Source organism: Arvicola amphibius, chromosome 11 (genome assembly GCF_903992535.2).
Source record: "Arvicola amphibius chromosome 11, mArvAmp1.2, whole genome shotgun sequence".
Lineage (NCBI taxonomy): Eukaryota > Metazoa > Chordata > Mammalia > Rodentia > Cricetidae > Arvicola > Arvicola amphibius.
Window position 1 is genome coordinate 16,084,108 of NC_052057.2, and position 19,116 is coordinate 16,103,223.

The window sequence follows — 19,116 nt, forward strand, 5'->3', positions numbered from 1 at the left end:
TATCCAAGCTCTTTGGAGAATAAGGCAGGCAAATCCAAGAGACTAGTTTGAGCTGCCCGGAGCGCCAAATAGATACACTAAACTACAAATCCCTCCATTCCTTGCGGCGATCGAGCGTCAGGTGCCTTGAGGAATGCGGAAGTCATGTTCTCACGTCCAATCGTGCCTCGAGGCTTGCGTGGCGGCGGCAGGCTGGCCAATCCTGAAGCCGCGTCCCCTGCGGAGTCCCGCCTCCGCGTTGCGCTGACGGGTCGCGGGCGGATACGCGTCTCGGAGGGACACGCGGCTCTCCGTGCCCTTCTGGGTTTCCTGCTCCCCGTCTGTGGTCCTTAGCTTTGCCATGGCTCCTAAAGGCGGCTCCAAGCAGCAGTCCGAGGAGGACCTGCTCCTTCAGGACTTCAGCCGCAACCTGTCGGCCAAGTCGTCGGCGCTCTTCTTCGGCAACGCCTTCATCGTGTCCGCCATCCCCATCTGTGAGCTGCGGGCGGGCGGCGGCGGGGACGTGGCGGGCGCGGTGGGGGAGGCCGGAGGCCGCGGGGAGGCGGGGGTCGGGGATGGCGTCCCCTGGAAGTCAGTCGTGGCGTGCGTTTGAATCGGGCGCGGGGTCTGGCCCGGGTTCTCCTACCGGTACACGCGTGTGGCCGCCTGTCCGTCCTCACAACCGTTGTTTAGTGCTCCAAATGAGAGACCCGAACCGATATCTCTGAATTAGCAGCGTGGCCGGTGGCGAACCTCTCCTCACCCCCGAGCATCCTTTTGATTTGCAGAATGACCGAAGTTAGGCCAGGGCCGGGGTCAGAGGTCAGCGATCAGCCTTGTGTAGGATTTTCATAACCCTGAGAGAGCACCTCTAGACTTCCCGTTTGAATGGGAAACTGCAGACCGGGCAGGCCGAGGCGGTTTCCAGGCTCAGGTCTTAGGAGTTTCTGTCGCCTGGCCCACACTGCCACACCGTCGCAGGCCAGTCACATCCAAACGTATCTTCTTATTTAGGCCTTGCAAAAGCTCAGCGTGCAGTGAATGTGGCGTGGAGCCCCCTGCTTCGCTGGCCCGACAAAGCGTTATTTTGACTTCAGAGAGCAGCCACGTCAGCAAGTAGACCAATGGTTTGGGACGGCATTTTATATCAGATAGTATAATAGTACCCTGTGAATGAAATTTGAATTCTTATTTGTGACTTTTTTTTTAAAATTATTTCCAGTTTTGTTTCAAGTATTTGATTAAGAACACTCTAGACAAGTCGTACCCCCCCCACAACCCAAATTTATGAATGGGAAAGCCTGAACTGCCACTAACTCTGTTTATTGGATGTCTCACTTCTGGTGAAGTTGCCCAGTTTGGGTGGGATTTACTAATTCTTTTCTCTGTAATTAATCTTGTATGAGGGGGTGGTAATGCCTGTTCCCTTTTGTGCCCCTCCCTTTCTTTTGTCTCGACTCAGGGTTGTATTGGCGGATATGGCATATGGATCTTATCCAGTCGGCTGTTCTCTACAGTGTGATGACATTAGTAAGCACCTACCTAGTAGCCTTTGCATACAAGAATGTGAAATTTGTCCTCAAGCACAAGTAAGTAGTTTGTCGAGCGTCCCTGTAATACGCTGCATGTTTTATGGTAGAGAGCGTTTGTGTAGATGCTCTATAGTTAGAAGCATTAGTTCTGCGTGTCTCTTTCTTTTTGGGAAGAAGGGAAATAGATACCTGCAGAATTGATAACCTCTTGAGCCACCAGACACTTCAGTGGAAATAGGTGTCAGAGGGTGGGATGCGAGCCTTTAAAACACCAGTTTGTAATCGCTGGTTTCATCAGAAAAACAAATCTACCCAGTAAATCATGTTAGAAGAAAATCAGTGGAGTTCTTTCTAGAAATTGTTCTGAGATGTCCATTTACTAATTTTGAAAGCAACTTTTTTTTTTTTTAAATTTATCTTCACGTGCATTGGTGTGAAGGTGTCAGATCCCTAGAACTGGAGTTACAGACCATTGTGAGCTGCCATGTGGGTGCTGGGAATTGAACCTGGGTCCTCATAAAGAACATCCAGTGCTCTTAACGACTGAGCCATCTCTCCAGCCCCATTGGAAGCAACTTTAAAAAACAAAAAGACTCTAACATTTTCAATGCCAGTTACATTTTTTAATCTCATAAGTGTATTCACCGTAGAAGATAACAATATTTCTTGAATTTTAAGATCACATATGTTAAAAGACAGATTTATTTTAATAGCCTAAGAGAAGAAAACCCAAGTTTTACCTCAGTAAATGTTTATGTTACAAACACGTGTATAGTCTGCTTTCCTAAAGTAAAATAGAAGACTGTAGACTTAGGAGTGATTGTAATATTTATTTATTTGAGCCAGGGATTATGTAGCCCAGGCTGATCTGGTGAATGTGTTGGGATTATAGGCATGAGCAACCACACTAGCTGTAATTTATTATTTTAGAGTGTCGTGGTCCTCTTGGGAAGCAGAGTATGAATAATATTTAATTTGAAAAGATGTTCTCTAGAGTTACTTTCATATACACTTTTGAGGTAGCAGGGTATTCTCTGGTTTGTTACAGTAGGACCTTTAGGATTTGGCTTTTCTTTGAAGTAATCGTTTTTATGATTTACTTGCCTGAGGGGGGCAGAAGAGAGTGTTAATCCCTTGGAATTTGAATTATACATATTCTGAGCCCCCTAAAATGGGTGCTGGGAACTGAACTCAGGTTCTCTGTAAGAGCAGTATGTGCTCTTAATTGCTGAGCCGTCTCCAGCTTCTATAGTAATTGTTAAAAACAGAGTAGAGATTTTGAGCTTAACCATTCTGTGTATTTAACCTTTTTTTTCTTTCATTTCCTGTAGTATCCACACTTAATTAGAAATTTTTTGTTTGGATTGATATAGCAGTCTCCATCTGGTCTCTTGAAGCAAAATCATAGGGTCCACTCTGACAGGCGCTGTATAAAGCTGTTTGATGATATTTTTTCCTCCTTACATCATTCATATCTTATGGGTTAAAATTACACATACAGGTGAGGGATTGGAGAGATGGCTCAGTGGTTAAGCATAGTGTCTGCTCTTCAAGGGACTCAGTTTCAATTCCCAGCACCCACATGGTGAATCACAACTTTTTAAAACTAGTTGTAGGGAATCCGATGCTTTCTGGTCTCTGTGGTCACCAGGCATGTCTCTGGTGCACAGACATATGTGCAGGCAAAATAATAATAATAATAATAATAATAATAATAGTAATAACATTTCAAAGATCTTAGCCAAAAGACTGGGAAATAGCATATTCCTCTTTATTTGTAATTTTTGTTTTGTTAACTATCTTAACTCATCAAGGTCTTTTTTTCTAATACAGTAACACCAAAAATCCTTTCAGTTTCTTAGAATCAAAGTCATCTGCCTCCTTCCTCTGCAGCCTAACCCCTTCAGAGTTAGACGTAGCCTTCCTGTTGTCCTTTGAGTGTGTCCTGTGCCCATTTCCGTTCAGGACCTCCATGCTGTCTGTTCCTACGTGTCTGTTATTTCAGGACTCGGACCACCTCTCCAGAGAGTCCCACCTGACTTTGATCCTTGTTGCTGTCTTTATGGTAGGCTGTTGCAGCTGACCAAGAATTAGTGGTGTGTTATGGTTTCAGGTAGCAGGGTTTTAGTTAAGAGGTGGGCAGCAGTGGCCTGAGCAGCTGCTGTCCTGGGCGTGCAAAGGCTCGGCTTCATGATTGCAGTTCTGCTAGACCAGCAGACTGATCAGCTCATCTCTGCCGTCTTTCTGTCTAGCAGCCTCTTTGCCAGCTGCCATTTCAAGATTCAGCTCATTTTGTCCTCTATTCTCCTGAACTGTGTTCTTAGGAGACATGGTTGTCTATGATAGAGAATCGATCAGAAATAGAATCTTGCATGATTGTCCTTTATAATCCCTTTGAAACTCAGTCCCTTTGGTGTTTATTTTGAATGCCCCTCACTGTCTATGTACTTCTTTGGGATCAAATTGTTCTTTTTTACCTGAGTCCTACTCTAGGCTTCTTGAGACTGCTATGTCTTTTGTTTTTTATCTCTTAGAATGGTTAATGGTACATTTTACTTTAATAAATTTCACTGGCTTGCTGGCTTAGTAGACTTCTAAGTAGAATTTCCTTTAGTCATAGTCTTTAGGTAGTAAGTATTGTAGCTGACATAAAAACTATAGATTTAGGGCTGGTGAGTTGGCTCAGTGGGTAAAAAGCATACATAAAACTTATGTATGCATAAGTTCATATATATATGTGTGTGTGTATATATATATGTGTGTGTGTATATATATGTGTGTGTATATATATATATGTATATATATTCAAGCCCAGTGACCCAAATTTGTTTTTCAGAACCTAAAATAGAAAGAGAGAACCAAGTCCCAAAAGTTGTCCTTTTACCTCTGCATGCCCATCCCCCCCAGTAGTCCTAAAGTAAAACAGCTATAGATTTACACGTTGTGATGTGTAAGGCTTATAGATTCAGTGAGAGCTTGAATGCTTGTAGGTTGTGGTGACAGAGAAGAAGCTCCAGAGTAAATAAGCCTGGATTCCAGTGTTTGCTCTGCCGTTCTTAAATGTGTTGTCTTGAGGTATATAGTTTTCCTGTGTGTTTCTATTCTAAAGGTGTAGGATAAGTGATATAGGTGTGTCCCGCAGCTCCTCACTACAGATAAGGATTCTTACAGTAACTCAGAAGTGGGGGAGAGGTGAAATAGGGTCGCATGTGTGACATGTTGTTAAACATAGCATCCAGCATGTAATAGATGCTTTGTTCAAGGTTGGCATGAAAACTTTTGTTTTTGAGAAAGGTGTCATGATGTAAATAGAGTTTATAAAGACATTTTAGGCATTTTGTTTTAGGAAATTAAATGTGTGCTTTTTTTCCCCAAAGGTTCTCATGTACTGTTGAAAGAAAATAGAGTAAAAATAATTCCCCTGAGCTATCTCAGTTGATAGTATGCTAGGCCCTGGAGTGACTTGTCTTGTTGGGAACTGCCTGAGATACGTTTTCCAGCAGACTTAAGACATCTGGTACTAGACAGAACCTCTTTTTTGGGTAAACCTGGTGGCAAATAATAGCATGCTAGACCTAGAAGAGAAGTTGGTTTAGGGTTTTTCAGATAGATTTGCCGTGCATATAGTCTGTAGGGGGGTTTATATGTAAGTAATTCTTTTGAAGACTTAGGTCTTTTAATCCGGCACCTAAGAGTGTGTGTTTTGATGTTCAGCTACGGATCATTCGTCCATTCCCATCTCTCTTTGGAGGCTTTCTATAGAGGAAAAGGCATGAAGTTAAGTTCAGGAAATGATTCTTTGTTTGCTAGAGAGGCTGAGAGAAGAGTCTCCCTCAAGAACCCAGCTTCTCAGGGATGAAAGAGACAACAGAAAGGGTAATTTTTATGTAATAAAGTCATGTGAGCTTGGGTCTTTGGAATAAAAATGTACCCTGGAGGGTCCTAAATATGTCACCTCACAACTCCTCTATTTTCCTTAGCTTTACCTTTCTTGAGTTATCAATTTGGGTGTTATAAAGTTAAAAAGTAACTGTGACCCTTTAAAAATATTTGTCCATTGACTTTTACCTTTTATGCATGTTGGTTCTAACTTTGTTCTTGAGTGAAATGGAGACATGGGAAAATCAGCTATAGTCTGTTCTCACTGTGCATCAAGGCTCTAGATTCTTCTTTTTCTTTGTTTGTTTTGTTTTGTTTTTCTAAACAGGGTTTCACCGTGTAGCTCTGTCTGTCCTGGAATTTGCTTTGTAGACCAGACTGGCCTCAAGAGATCCACCTGTCTCTGCCTCCGGAGTACCTGGATTAAAGGAGTGCACCACCACTGCCTGACTAGACTCTAGATGCCTGAGGCTCTTGTGGTTGAATGAATGATCTTGGGTGTTTTACTGGAGTCCATCCGTATTTCTCCAGTTTTCCTTGGTGTCCTGACCAGAACTAAACACAGTGTGGTAATGTGAGTCTGAGGACTTGAGCACAGTGACCAGACTTCTGTCTATTCCCATCCTGCTGGGCTGTCGTGTTGAACACCTTCAGAGTGGGAGCACTGTGGGGCTGGTAGGGACCCTGTGGAAGTTTGATGTTGTCATTGCTACTTTCTCTTCTATAGGGACAACTGTAGCTCTCATTCTGTGAAAAATACACTACATTGAATAGAAGTGTCTTAGTTTATGGGTGACTATATTTTATTTAAATATACCACTTTCTTAATAACCCCACCTGATAAAATTCACCTGTAGATTTTCATTGTTGTTTTGATCTGTATACATTTTTGAGACAAGATAGCTTGTAGCTGAGGCTGGCCTTGAACTCTTGAACCTTATACTTCCACTTCCCAAGCACTGGGATTATAGGTATTTGCTATCATATCCACTGATGAGTATGCTTTTCTCACCCCCCCCCCCCCCAAATAAGATCTGGAGATTCCGATCTGAGTTCTTGATCAAACTTTCTGTCTGTCTCTGTTAACTCAAGCCAATGGCTAATTTAAATAAAAGAGCTACCGTCAGCCTATAACCTATTTTTTAAAATGAAATTGTCCTTTGGATTGGAGCTATAGCGTAGCTTTAAGATACTCTAGTTATTTTCTTTCATGTTTTAAATCAAGACGTCTGTTCTGTACTATCCTTGGAATTGAATCACATGAGTAATAAAACACCCCCTGTAGTCACAAAGATTCCCAGTGAGTTGTGCTAATGGCATTTGACTTTTATATCCATATTAAATACCCCCTCTTTGGAAAATATTCCTTTTCAAGCAGCAGTCAAATCCCATAACTAAGAAACTATCTTGAAGGTCTCTTGAGCTTCTTTTAGGCTTGTACAGTGTAATAAATTTAGAACTTTCTGTCTAGTTGATTTTCTTGAAATGTAAAGTATCAATCAGTCGCCAGTCTAAAATATGAGTACATAGTGTTTTGCAGGACTGACTTTCCTCTAGAGCATGTAGAAACCTTTTTCTTCCTGTGTTTTCTTTCAGAGTAGCACAGAAGAGGGAGGACGCTGTTTCCAAAGAAGTGACTCGGAAACTTTCTGAAGCTGATAACAGAAAGATGTCTCGGAAGGAGAAAGATGAAAGGTTCGATGTGTGTGTGTGTATGTGCATGCACATGTGTGTGTATACACTTGTATACCTATGTGTGTGCCCTAGAGACCCAAGATGATGTCAGGTATTTCCTACATCACTCTCCACCATGTTGTTGTTGTTGTTGTTGTTGTTGTTGTTGTTGTTGTTGTTGTTGTTGTTCTTCTTCTTCTTCTTCTTCTTCTTCTTCTTCTTCTTCTTCTTCCTCCTCCTCCTCCTCCTCCTCCTCCTCCTCCTTCTCCTTCTCCTCTTCCTCCTCCTCCCCTCCTCTCCCCCTCCTCCTCCTCCTCCTCCTCCTCTTCTTCTTTTGCTGAACCAGGAGCAACCCACAAGGGTTGGTGGCCAGCAGGCCCTGGTGAAGCTCCTGTCTTCTCAGGGCTGGGGTTGCAGGGTGCACCGGATGATGGCTGCTGGGTTCTGAACTGTGCTCATCATGACTGCTCTGCAGGGCTCGTTAATCTGTCTCTCCACCCCCTCGACTCCTTATTTAAAGTGTTACAAAGCTTTGGAAAAAAGTTTTTGAGTTCTCATTAAAGATGATAGATGTTGGAATTGTATAAGTAGTAGTAACGGTGATAGTACTGACATTTTTTTTAGTTTTTGTTACCACTAGAACCTTTCCTTTACGCTATCGATATACAGCTGATTTGTTCAAAGTCTGCAACATGAGTCCTGCATTTCTGGCTCAGGGATCATTACTGAAGAAGGGAGAGAAAGATTTTAAGAAGTAGAGGAATAGGAAATTTGCTGTGAGATTGTTGTCTGCTAGAAATGTCAGAGAAGTTACACGCATGAACTCTGATCAGCGTGGATGCCTAAATGTGACCTGAATGAGGAAGAAGACATCGATAGACAGTGATGTGGAAGGGAACGCTCCTGAGGCCCCAGCCCTACACAAAGAATGCCGAGGGGGAGAAGTGGTCTCCTCCAGGGAGGGGCACACCAGCTGCTTATCTAATGCCAGTGTCAGCTCTGAAAACACTTGTGTGTAAAAGTAACAGACTCCGTGTCACACCCAAGGGAAGGAAGGCTCAGAAAGCTAGTACTTGGCTGTCGAGTACAGTAACTGTTCTACCGGAATTTAGGAAGCAGCAGAACTTCCTTGTGTACCCTTGCATTATTAACATTTGCAGTAGTTGTGACCCCACATTCCTGGGGGTGTCCTTGGCACATATGGACACTGAGTGCAGTGACTAGGGGAAAAAGTACTGGGATTGACCTCTGTTGCCCAAGTTTATGTTGGTATGTTTGTTAAGCCCCATTTTTTTCCTTTTCGGCCAGCTTCTCTTAGAAAACACCTTAATCCATCAGTATGAAGTGCCTAAGGCCCAAACAGATAAAGGAAATTGATACATAAGAGTTACCAGATATTAATCGTTACCAGTATAGTTGTTTTCATGGATCTAAAACTTTAGCGAGGTTGTATTGGAAATGGCAAACAGATCTCACCTGTCCACTGTGGACTTGTCTGCTGTGCTCTGTGTACTAGTTTCTGACCCTGGGATGTCTCAGAATGTGCCATGTTTAGGTAGTCATTAGCAGTGAGTCAGAATGGGAACTGGAAGTGAAACTTCTTGGCTATTCAGAGTTGTGTCAGGTGGATGTGTAAAGTGCAGATTATTCCTCTGTCACCAGTGTTAGTGCTGTTAGTATTTCTCTCCCAGAAATGGTTTACCCCAATGTAGACTCAGTTGCTCTGGATAACAGATCAGAGATTCATTAAGATGATAAGTTGCTCTTGGAGGATAAGCTACTTCCAAGAGGTTTGGTGTAAGAAAAGATGCAGCATCTGTGTCTCTCTCCAGGCTCTTTTTTTTTTTTTTTTTTTTTTTGGTTTTTCGAGACAGGGTCTCTCTGCAGCTTTTTTAGAGCCTGTCCTGGAACTAGCTCTTGTAGACCAGGCTGGCCTCGAACTCACAGAGATCCGTCCAGGCTCCATTTATAGCTGCTTAGGTGCAAACCTGTCTGCTGCTCACCCCAGGATGGAAATAAGCAGTTCTGAGTTAGAGGTTCAACAGGTGTTTGGAGGTGGCGTTGTTACTTCCTGATTTCATGAATCTCTTTTGTCAGTATTATCTGCTTGTAACAGTTGCTGTTTGGTCTTCCTTTTCTCCTTTCTTAGTAAACTGTTCCTGAAGAATGATTCCTTGAGAGGTATTCTCCCAAGCTAATTTTTTCTTTCTTTTTTTATTTTTTATTTTTATTTTTCGAGAGCCAGGTTTCTCTGTAGCTTTGGAGCCTGTTCTGGAACTAGCTCTTGTAGACCAGCCTGGCCCCGAATTTCCAGAGATCCACCTGCCTTTGCCTCTGCTGGGATTAAAGGCATGCGTCACCACTGCCTGGCTCCAAGCTAATTTTTTCTACCAGTGAAACCTTGGCAGGCCCATTGGTAATGATACATTAGAGTTTTTAAAATTATTTCAAAATAACCAGTATGTGGGTGAACTAGAAGACATTTGGATGGTCCTAACTTTGTATACCTTGTGTAACATGGGAGCTAGGGTAGCACCGTGGTCAGACTTTCATCTTGGTTGTTTTGGAGGTGATTCTGTTTCAGGTCATGGTAGGAAGAGAGTTAGGGAGACCTGCTCAGATGTCACTGGGGACAATTTAATCAGTAGAGTAGAAGCATGCCATAGCTCACTGGGTCTTATGCCAGAGTTTAAAATAGCTGTGTTGATTCTGAGTATATTTTAGCATTCAGGTGCATTGGGCCTGTGCGCCTTACTGTGCTTGATTTCTTTGAACAGTGTAAGAGTGGGAAAATATATTTCCTCCAGTTTAGATTGACATTTACTCTTCTTTGAACTCAGAATGGTTTTAGTTGTTGGCTACACTTTAATGTAATATTCTTCCTGTTTCCCAAAGTAGAGTACGTTTTTTAAGTTGTAGTGTTTGCAAAAATTAAGGAAATAAAGCGTAAGTGTTATTAGAGACTACAGATTCCCCATGGTGAAGATGGGTGGTAATACCCTCATTTTAACTCCTGTAGCCAAGCTTCTTCAGTTTGGATGAGAGCACGTGATGTATAAAAGTGTTGGTTAGTCGTCCCTGAGGGGTTAGTGGGAGGGCTCTGTGTCATGCGATCAGAGTCGGATGGCTTCCGGGGAGGACAAAGCATCTACAGTTGCAGTTTGTACTCTTTTTTGATGACACCACAGTGACGCCGCATTCACTTTTACCAGATATAATAATCTGTACATACATACAGATGTTTCCGAAACAGTAATTACCATACTGTTGTTGTTGTTGTTGTTGTTGTTTCTGTGTATTAAAGAAAGCAAGTCTCAGCTCACTCGGTTAATTTCTTTAGGCATTGAACAACTTCATTTCATACCCCATCAGTGGATCACAGTCTACTCTTTAAAAAATGACTTTGCGAAGTTAATTAGCTAAGTGGAATAAAATCTGCCTTAATCAAAAGCATTTTGAAATATCCTCTTGGCTGATTTGGAGGGATAAAAGATAGATAAATATGGGAGCACTTGAAACAGATTTAAAAGTAAGAATTTAATAGAAGTTAGAAATATTGTCCTAAAAATCATGTCGATTCCTCTTTCACATTTAGTAAAGACAGCCGAAGATAGACCTGGTGAGATGGTGGCTAGCTTTGTTCTTGGCGTTATCCCTTTAAGATGCAAAACTCTTGATTAGAGATCCTTAAGCTAGGATGCAGCCAGAGAAGCTAAAGCCAAAGAAGCCCGTGCAGTACAGACTCTTGAGACTGAGTGCAGACTTCACCGAGTGTTTCAACCCTTTGGCCTCTGATATGACATCATCTAACATTTGTGTTAGGCCACATCCATGGCAGTCCTGAGAAATGTGTGGCTGGTCCACAGGCTTTAGTGTGGGACTTTTAAACAAAGACACCTATTTTAGATGCTTATAAAATCTTGCCAGTTGCAATTTCATCCCCTTCTGCTGTAGTGTTGACTATTTGGGAAAATGGTAACACGCCCAGTAACTGCTATTTAGCATCAACAAGGAAAACAGAATTCAGTGGAAGAAAGGAGATAGTTTGCTCTAAATTTAATACTGCAAATGCATTCTTACCCTTGAAAGCAAGGAAAAGTTTGTCTTGTAATAAATGAGAACCACTTGGTATTTAAAGTTTTTGGTCATATTTATAAACTTGTTTGACCTGTTTTCACATCTATAGAATCTTGTGGAAGAAGAATGAAGTTGCTGATTATGAAGCCACAACATTTTCCATCTTCTATAACAACACTCTGTTCCTGGTTCTGGTCATTGTTGCTTCCTTCTTTATACTGAAGAACTTCAACCCCACAGTGTATCCTTTTAAAGGTTCTCAGAACCCTATAAATAGCAGTTTGCTTTATTCTTAAGCCATCTGGTATGTTAGTGGAAACAAAGACTTGTCAGTTAAAGTAGTATAACTTTAGGCAGGTGTCTATGGACTTAGAACTAAAAGTTTCTGGCTTGACTTTGTGTTTTTAAATCTGTGAGTTAGTTTATGTAAGTAGCAAGTATGACAGAGCAGTCATATATTGTGTGTGTGACTTTGTCTACTTCCCTGAAAAGAATCAGAGTGAGTCAGGAAGTAGACGGTCTTCACTAGTTCCATTGTGCGCATCTGCTGGCCTTGGGGTTAGGTGCATGGCCCAGGGGAATTACAAACGGCAGGCGCATTTTATATATTCAGTATTCTGGATGCTTTGAAATTGAGCTTTGGTCAAGAGTCATTTGTCTTTTACTAAAGGAGTTTTTTTTTTTTTTTTTTTATTAAAGGTGTTATCTAGGAAAATGTAGCCAGATCTAACAGTCAGAGGTTATGGTGTAATAAAACATCAGACACCTTCCAGCTCGTGTCTTTTGGGAATACCGGTGGGCCTTGCCAGAATGGCCCCAAAACGGCTTGCTCAAAGAGGATGCAAATAGCATAAACTTTCTGAACCTCCTTCCCTTATAGGCAGCTGTAGCAGGACTCAGGACTCTGACATGAGGATTTGTCTCCTTTACTGTTTGGTGTCTGATGTTCTCTGGCCAGCTCTTCTCAGGAGGGCTTAAGCGGAACCAAGATGTGTTCTTTGTTTGTTACTTCTTCTAATTTGACTCAAGTGTCTTTTTTCAGTATTGCTTGTGAGTATTTTTCATGTTTTATAGCCTTCCATATCATAAGTGTGTTTACAGATAGTGAAACTACATGCACATACTTGTGTCAATAAAGAAAAGCTCTTTTATTGTTGAAAACTAATTTGGAGGTCTCTCTTTTTCCTTAACCTTATTTCTGCAGGAACTACATTTTGTCCATAAGTGCTTCATCTGGACTCATCGCCCTCCTCTCTACTGGCTCCAAGTAGACCCTGTAGCTTGGCCCCCTGCCTTTGTATCTATGGGTGGCCTGTGGTGTATGGAAAAGTATCAGGGTGGCCAGGTTGGGAGACACACAAGATGTTTTTATAGTCTGGAGTTTGAGGGATAGAAATGCAATAGAATGTAATTTAGTGTTTGTTTATTGGTTCTTTTTGACAGATTGTTGAAATTAAATGAATTGAAAGGGAAACTCAGAGTACCAGGACATTTATTAAAAGGCAAGAAGTCTTGCAATGTGCTGTAATCACAAGAGAAGAAAATAACTTGTTTCCTGCAACTGTCAGAGGTCATGGTAACCTGGACTGAGCTGTTATTATTTATAATAGGAGGAAGAAGTTAATAGCTGGGTCTCTGTGTTCCAAGCACAATATTACAACTTTTGACTGTAAATCTCAGAGTGAATCCTCTTCCCAAGGGATTAAACAGAAGTCTCTGAGTTTGTAATTTATCATAACTCAAACACGTGGCCTCTCCACTTCTATGGAGAGAACCTTAGAGCTTTTTAAGAAAGGCAGCCAAGGTAGTGACCTAAAAATAGTACCCGGCTATGAGTGTTGGCCTGTGAAGCTAAAGCACACCCTGTTCGGCGGTATGGCTTTGGCCCTGGGCGGCTAGGGAGGTCAGCTTGACCCTGCCTTATTGGTGTGATGTGTGAAGTCACTGGAATCATTGTTTTCTGTGAGCAGGCTCTCAGCACCACAGGCAGAATCATAAGTGAGAAAGCACTTCTTTCCTGATTATTGACACTTGAGAGACCAAAAGACTTTTTTGTGAACTTAGCCCTGGAATGCAGTGACCTCTCCAAGGAATTTACAGTGGTTTAAAAGGATTGTCAACATTTTTTCTATGAGGACTTTAATAAATTTGTCCCCTTTTGCCCAGGGTACCTGTCAATTATGAGCAAACTCTGATCACAGGTTTTGGGGTCTAGCAGAAGAGCAGCCTCACATCGTGTCCCCCACCCTACAACATGTACAGATTGTATGTTCCATGATTTCCAGATTTGTATAACTTTACACTTAGGGTCATTGACTTCATATTTCTGTTTACTGTTCACCACACCTGGGCACTTCCTATAAATGGCACCTCAAAGGGAAATACTCCTAATCCTTAGTTTCTACCTGTAAACTTAAGAGGATATACCATACGATTTGTAACTTTAAAGATGTACTTACCAAGAGTTGAGCTATTTTTGTGCTGGTAAATGAAGTTTCAGTAGTCTGCATTAAGAACTTAGGAAGCCTGGAGAGTGTCTATATAGTCACCTTACTTCTCACTGTATTGAAAATCGATTGATCATGCTTCTGGACGTGTTCAGTTCTTTGTTGTGGTGCATTGTTATCTGAGTGCCATCACCAGGTAATGTAGAACGAACAGGAGATGAGAAGAAATTCAGTGCAGATTGTATTTAGGTAACACACATGAGGTAGGGTGTTTTGTTCTGTTTTAATCAGTATTTGGCTGGTAACAGTTTGTGTGTAGGGTGTTTATCTAATAAAATAATTGGGTGCAACATCAAACTTCTTCTAAGTGACTGCTGTAAGCGTGCCACCAGGTGGCAGTGCCTATGTAGATGGGAAGAAAGTCACCACCATTATTTGATAATATTGTTAGCAGCTCAGGAATGGTGAAACAGAGGTGCCAGCCTCAAATTTTTAATTCTCTTTAATTAGTAACCAAAATTTGCTGGGAGAGTAATTGTGCAGATTTTTTCTTCCTTGAATGTTTCCTACAGCTGTCTTTGCTTTTAACTCTCAAAATGTCCTCTGTGCCCCCAGAGAAATATCTGTGTACAAAGTCATAGCTAGATCTGATGGCTCCCTTAAAGGATTTAGTGTCCTTCACACTTAGAAATGTGGGCCCTGTTCCCTAGTCTGTTCTCCATAGTCGAACGTGGCAAATAGAATTATGAAGTGTTGAGTTAGACACACACAGACAGTAAAATCCTATGGCAGAGTTTCTGTTTTAAAAGGACCCCCTATGTAACACCAGTAAAACAGAAGACTCAAAAGTGCTTGCTTCTTTTTCCCATATCTGTGATAGGTAGAATATTAGTGTTAAGCATTTTCATTTCTTGATTTATTCATTGCTTAATAAGTCTTGTATCTAAATTTACAACTTGTACTGTTTGGTGTATTGTTTGAACTTGGGAAGAATACTTTGAAACAGGATTTGAAGTTAATTGAAATAATGGAGGTTGAATTTATACTCAACATTTTTACAAAAGCCTTGTTTTTAACAAGTATGATTAAACTGTTTTTAAAAATGTGTTTTTTCTGCAGTTCTTTATGTGAACCATGTGAGTGTCTTTATTACGTTTTATATTAACCATCTTTCCTATGAAACATGTAAATGAACTGTTGAAGTTACTGCTCACTTGTCTGTGAGATAGTGACAGGCACAACTCAGCTAAAGAAGTCAGGTCACTGCCGTAGTGTGCTGCTAATGTGTGCCTACTGTACTCTCCTGCTCACGTGACTTTTTTGCCTGCCAGGCATTGCAGTTTCTGGGGACACTAAGGGAGGATTTGTATGTATGTACACATGTGCACATATGGAGATTTCCAGCATATTTCTTGGGGTCAGTACAAGTTTATTTCCCATCTTTAGAGTCTCAAACAGGGTAGTTCTTAGGAGTTTGGGAGGGTCTTTAATTCATTTTTTAAAGTTTTATTTGTCTCTGTGTGCGTGCACGGATTATTGCATGTGCGTTCGCACACCACACATGCATTGAAATGGAAAGAAAAGCTTGTGCAGAAATGTTTGAAGTTGTCTTCTAAGTGTAGTCCAAGCTGGCCAGAAACGTAAGGTCCTCTTGCCGCAGTTCAAGTGCTTTGATTACAGGTGTGTGTGCCAGCACTCAAGGCTTGAAGTACAGATTTGTTTGTTTCTGTTTTTTGTGGGAATGGGGATGCTTGAGAGATGGTCTAATGTAGCTCAAGCTGAACTCTTGATCCTTCTGACTCTGCCTCCTCAGAACTGGGAGTAAGAGTGTGTACCACCCTTCCTCACTTCAGCCTGTTTTGGTCTCTGGGACTTCAGTTAAGCATTCAGTGCGGTATAGCTGTCGATTTAATTCATTTAGATGATTATTGTTTATTTCATGATGACATTTTGTTTGTATTTTATACACAAGAGAATGTATGTATATCTTAAGCCTTATAATGAAAGACCCAAAAGATCTATTATGGGATTGCACAGACGCCTTTATTACTCTAAGCAAATGAATTGATTTTCCTGTAGATAGCACTCTGCTCGTTTATGCACACAGTAGTTCAGTGGATTAAATTTACAATGAATAGCTGGAAAGTTAATCTCCATCATTAGTCACATACTCATGGGTGGACTTCCAAATTGCCTATTACACTCTAGGTAACAACAATCGTGTATTTGTTGGTATCTTTCCCTGTTAGTTTAAGATACAGAACTTAGCCATGTGATAAATACCTGAAAATGATTTTAAGTTCATACATTTCTTGTGTAGATCTTAAAGAGAACTTGCTGAGAGATAAAGTGGGATTTTGTCCATTGACAGATGGACAAATAGAGATAGAAAATGACCCCACCTTTACAGAAAGGAAAGAAAAACTCATCCTGCGATTTCTCCTTATTTGCAGGTATCCATACTGTACAGTCTTACAGTTTCTCAGGTGGGATGCAGGGAGGCAAAGTAGTAGAGTAGACCAGGTGTATCTCAGATTCTGAGCACAAAGCTGAGCCCCTTATTTCATGCAGAGAGCTCTCATGCATACAGTGTAGTGTGTGATTAGAATCAGGAGCTTTTTGAATATTTTGCTTTTTCTCTGGGCAAGTTAATTCATCCAGCATATGCTGAGAAATGACGGCATTTTTTTTTTTACATTGCTTATGCTTTGCTTTTCATGTTAACTCCTCAGAAAATACCAAGCTGTATATTGTAATGTCCCAGTGGTAAACTGGACACTTGCCTTTCTCAGTATTTATAGGTTTAATTAAAAAACAGCATGTGTGTATTTTTAAATCTCAGATACTTAAATTTGCAGAAGTTGTGCCTACAGCGACTGAAAGTATATGCAGAATTTGTAAAATGTAAAAAGTGAACACAATATTCAAAGCTGTTTTCACACATTGTAACCGTTTTATAAATTAGCTATTATGTATCTAGTAAAGATGGGGGGGTGTTCATACTTTTATACCTCTGTGTAAATAGACAGGCTAGAATCCTAACAGGTACCCCAGATAAACTGTACAGGGCCAAGCAACAAGTAACTTCAACGATAGTGGAAGCAAGTACCTAGAAACTTTAGAGTGACAGGTGACTTAAAACTTACTAATGTGAATATGAAATGCGAAAAAAATAAATAAATTAGTTGTTTGTTCTCCCAAGCAAGACTAAAGAGTGAGGATATCCTGTTTCCTGTGTAGCTCACATACTGTTCTGTTCTGTGATTTTTTGCTCTTTTGAAAAAAAATAGATATGTACAGCCTTCTTTAAGTTACGAATGTCTAAGGATAATAGATTCCTCTATTCCAATCTTCCTTCCATTGCAGAAGCAGGAGGTGCATAGAGCAATGCAAGGATTGGGGACCAGTTCAAGATAAGAAAATAGAATGGATTTTCTGGGCTGTGAATTTTCAGAATTCAGGGTGCACAGTGGTAGCAACAGCAGAAACCTCAGTTTCCTGGGACACCAGAGGTTGAGCAGCAAGCTGCTAAGTGATGGAAAATGTCTAGTAAGGTCGTTCTGCACTGCCTACCCACCATGATTTTACCCATGCAGTTTCTGTGGCTCATGCATTGCCTTACGACCTATAGTCCTTTTTGCTGTAGGGCTTGTTGCGCAGTATGTTGTCAATCTCATTTACCACGTGTGACGTCATTTTAGGGAGGACCTGAGGAGGAGAAACACCGAGGGTGGTATTAGTGTTGAGCACTTGTCTAGAGTATTCAACAGTAAGTAGTCATTTACACTTGCTCTGTGTTTGCAAAGCCATAGCTGGAATGAAGCCCCACCCTCATTCCTCGCCCTGGACAGAGCTTCAAGCCAGGGATTGTGTTTGTTGACTAAAGAAATGAAAACATAAAGTGAAGTCTCAGCAATACAGAATAGCGCTCTATACAGTGGAAATTCAATGTAAGTAATCCACGTTAGTGTAATTTTAGTAGGTAATCCAGCCTTCTTAAAATAGTATAACTAATACATTTTTATTCCATTGTATCCACCTAACACGTTTTACTTAATATTTGTATCATTTTAATGTGAAATTAGTATAGAAAATTAAGGTACTTTTGGGGTATTACTGAGTCCTTCAAATCCTGTGAGCCTTCTATACTTAAGTATACACACACACATCTATAAACTTGTGTGCACACATTTGGACAGGCCGTCACCATCACTCCTGTACTCAAATAGCCGTGTGTTGCTAGAAGCCATGACAGTGGATATAGCATTGGTCTAGGACTGAGAACAGAGCTCCAGCTATTGCCTTAGAACTGTTGGAGGATGTTTGCAGCTTCATGGACTTCCCAGATAGATGGAAGGAGTGAAATTGAGTAGTAAACTGGAGTGATACACGGATGGTAAGGATGAGGGAGAAGAAGCTGGAATGTGTAGGGAGCTTGAATGCCACTGGTGGCTCTAGCCTGTGGGTTGTGGGGGGAACTCTAAGCCAGTGTTGCAACCATTTAATGCAGTTCCTCATGTTGTGGTGACCCTAACCATCAAATTATTTTTGTTGCTACTTCATAACTATAATTTTGCTGCTGTTGGGAATTGTAAACATTTGATATGAGACCCCCGTGAAAAAGCCGTTGAATCTCCAAAGGGATTGAGACCCACAAATTGAGGACCACTGTTCTAAGGACTTGGTCCCATTAGATGCCTGGGGGACACGGGAAGGATAAGTTGGAGGAGGGTGAAAAGGATCCGGCTGGTGGCAGTGGAACGGGAAGTGGGGAGTCACTATGGAACAGAATGTGCTGTGTGCATGTGGGCTTCCTGTAGAACCGACATGCAATGCATGTAGGGCGCTGCTCATTCTGGGCCAGCATTTATTATGAGAAGTAAACCAAAGGGTACACATTATACAACGAGACAAGGGACAAAGACCAGCTTTTTCTCTGGAATAGCCTGACCCTGTGTAGAGGCTGGGTAAGATGCAATTAGGATGACGAGTTCTGAGGTTTGGGCCTCACCCTTTGCTGCACTCCTACTGGCCGAGGTGACCTTGTCTCTCCTCCAGGACTGTCCTTAGCAGCTGGAGGCTTGGCACAAGAGTGTATCTCCTCCTCCGCCTGGTAAACTTGTGGTTCTGGTTAAGGCTTTTCTACCTGAAGCTAGCTAACTAAGGAGTTTTGTTTCCCCGCCAGCTACCTCTGGAGTCTGAGGTTCTAGATAGCTAGTGTTACTTGGAGACTTGACAGTGAGACTGAAAATCATAAACTGAATTTAGTGGAAGGAAAATCCAGTTTGCTAGCCATGTGAGACAAAAACAACTCGCCAAAATACATAGAAGCTAGGAAGAGTGAAGACATACTTGAATAAAACCTGAAGATGTGTGTACTGTTGAAAGTCGAGTGTTTTCTAGAGGAGCCACGCTTTCAGAATTTCATGTGAAATCACTCTTTAAAAACACTGTGGGTACTTTGTAACATCTTAAGCTATTACGCAGATTTAATGAGATTAAACCAGTTGTACAACTTCTAAACTATT

The 19,116-nt window shown here is 41.4% G+C and overlaps 2 protein-coding genes across 3 annotated transcripts in view; one reads left to right on the forward strand and one right to left on the reverse strand.

The window, feature by feature from the left end:
* The first annotated feature begins 237 nt into the window (after positions 1 to 237).
* On the forward strand, positions 238 to 14,693 carry Ssr3 (signal sequence receptor subunit 3). The gene is made up of 5 exons (XM_038347206.2): positions 238 to 473; positions 1,442 to 1,568; positions 6,987 to 7,085; positions 11,251 to 11,382; positions 12,346 to 14,693. The coding sequence occupies exons 1-5, from the start codon at positions 341 to 343 to the stop codon at positions 12,410 to 12,412; spliced, it is 558 nt and encodes a 185-aa protein (XP_038203134.1). The 5' UTR covers positions 238 to 340; the 3' UTR covers positions 12,413 to 14,693.
* Positions 14,694 to 15,605: 912 nt separating this feature from the next.
* Kcnab1 (potassium voltage-gated channel subfamily A regulatory beta subunit 1) overlaps positions 15,606 to 19,116 on the reverse strand; it is a 215,800-nt gene continuing 212,289 nt past the window's right edge. For both annotated transcript variants that reach the window (XM_038347205.1, XM_038347204.1), the window contains one exon: positions 15,606 to 17,296. In XM_038347205.1, coding sequence (XP_038203133.1) covers positions 17,207 to 17,296 — 90 coding nt within the window. In that variant the 3' untranslated portion in view covers positions 15,606 to 17,206. The remainder of the gene's footprint in view (positions 17,297 to 19,116) is intronic.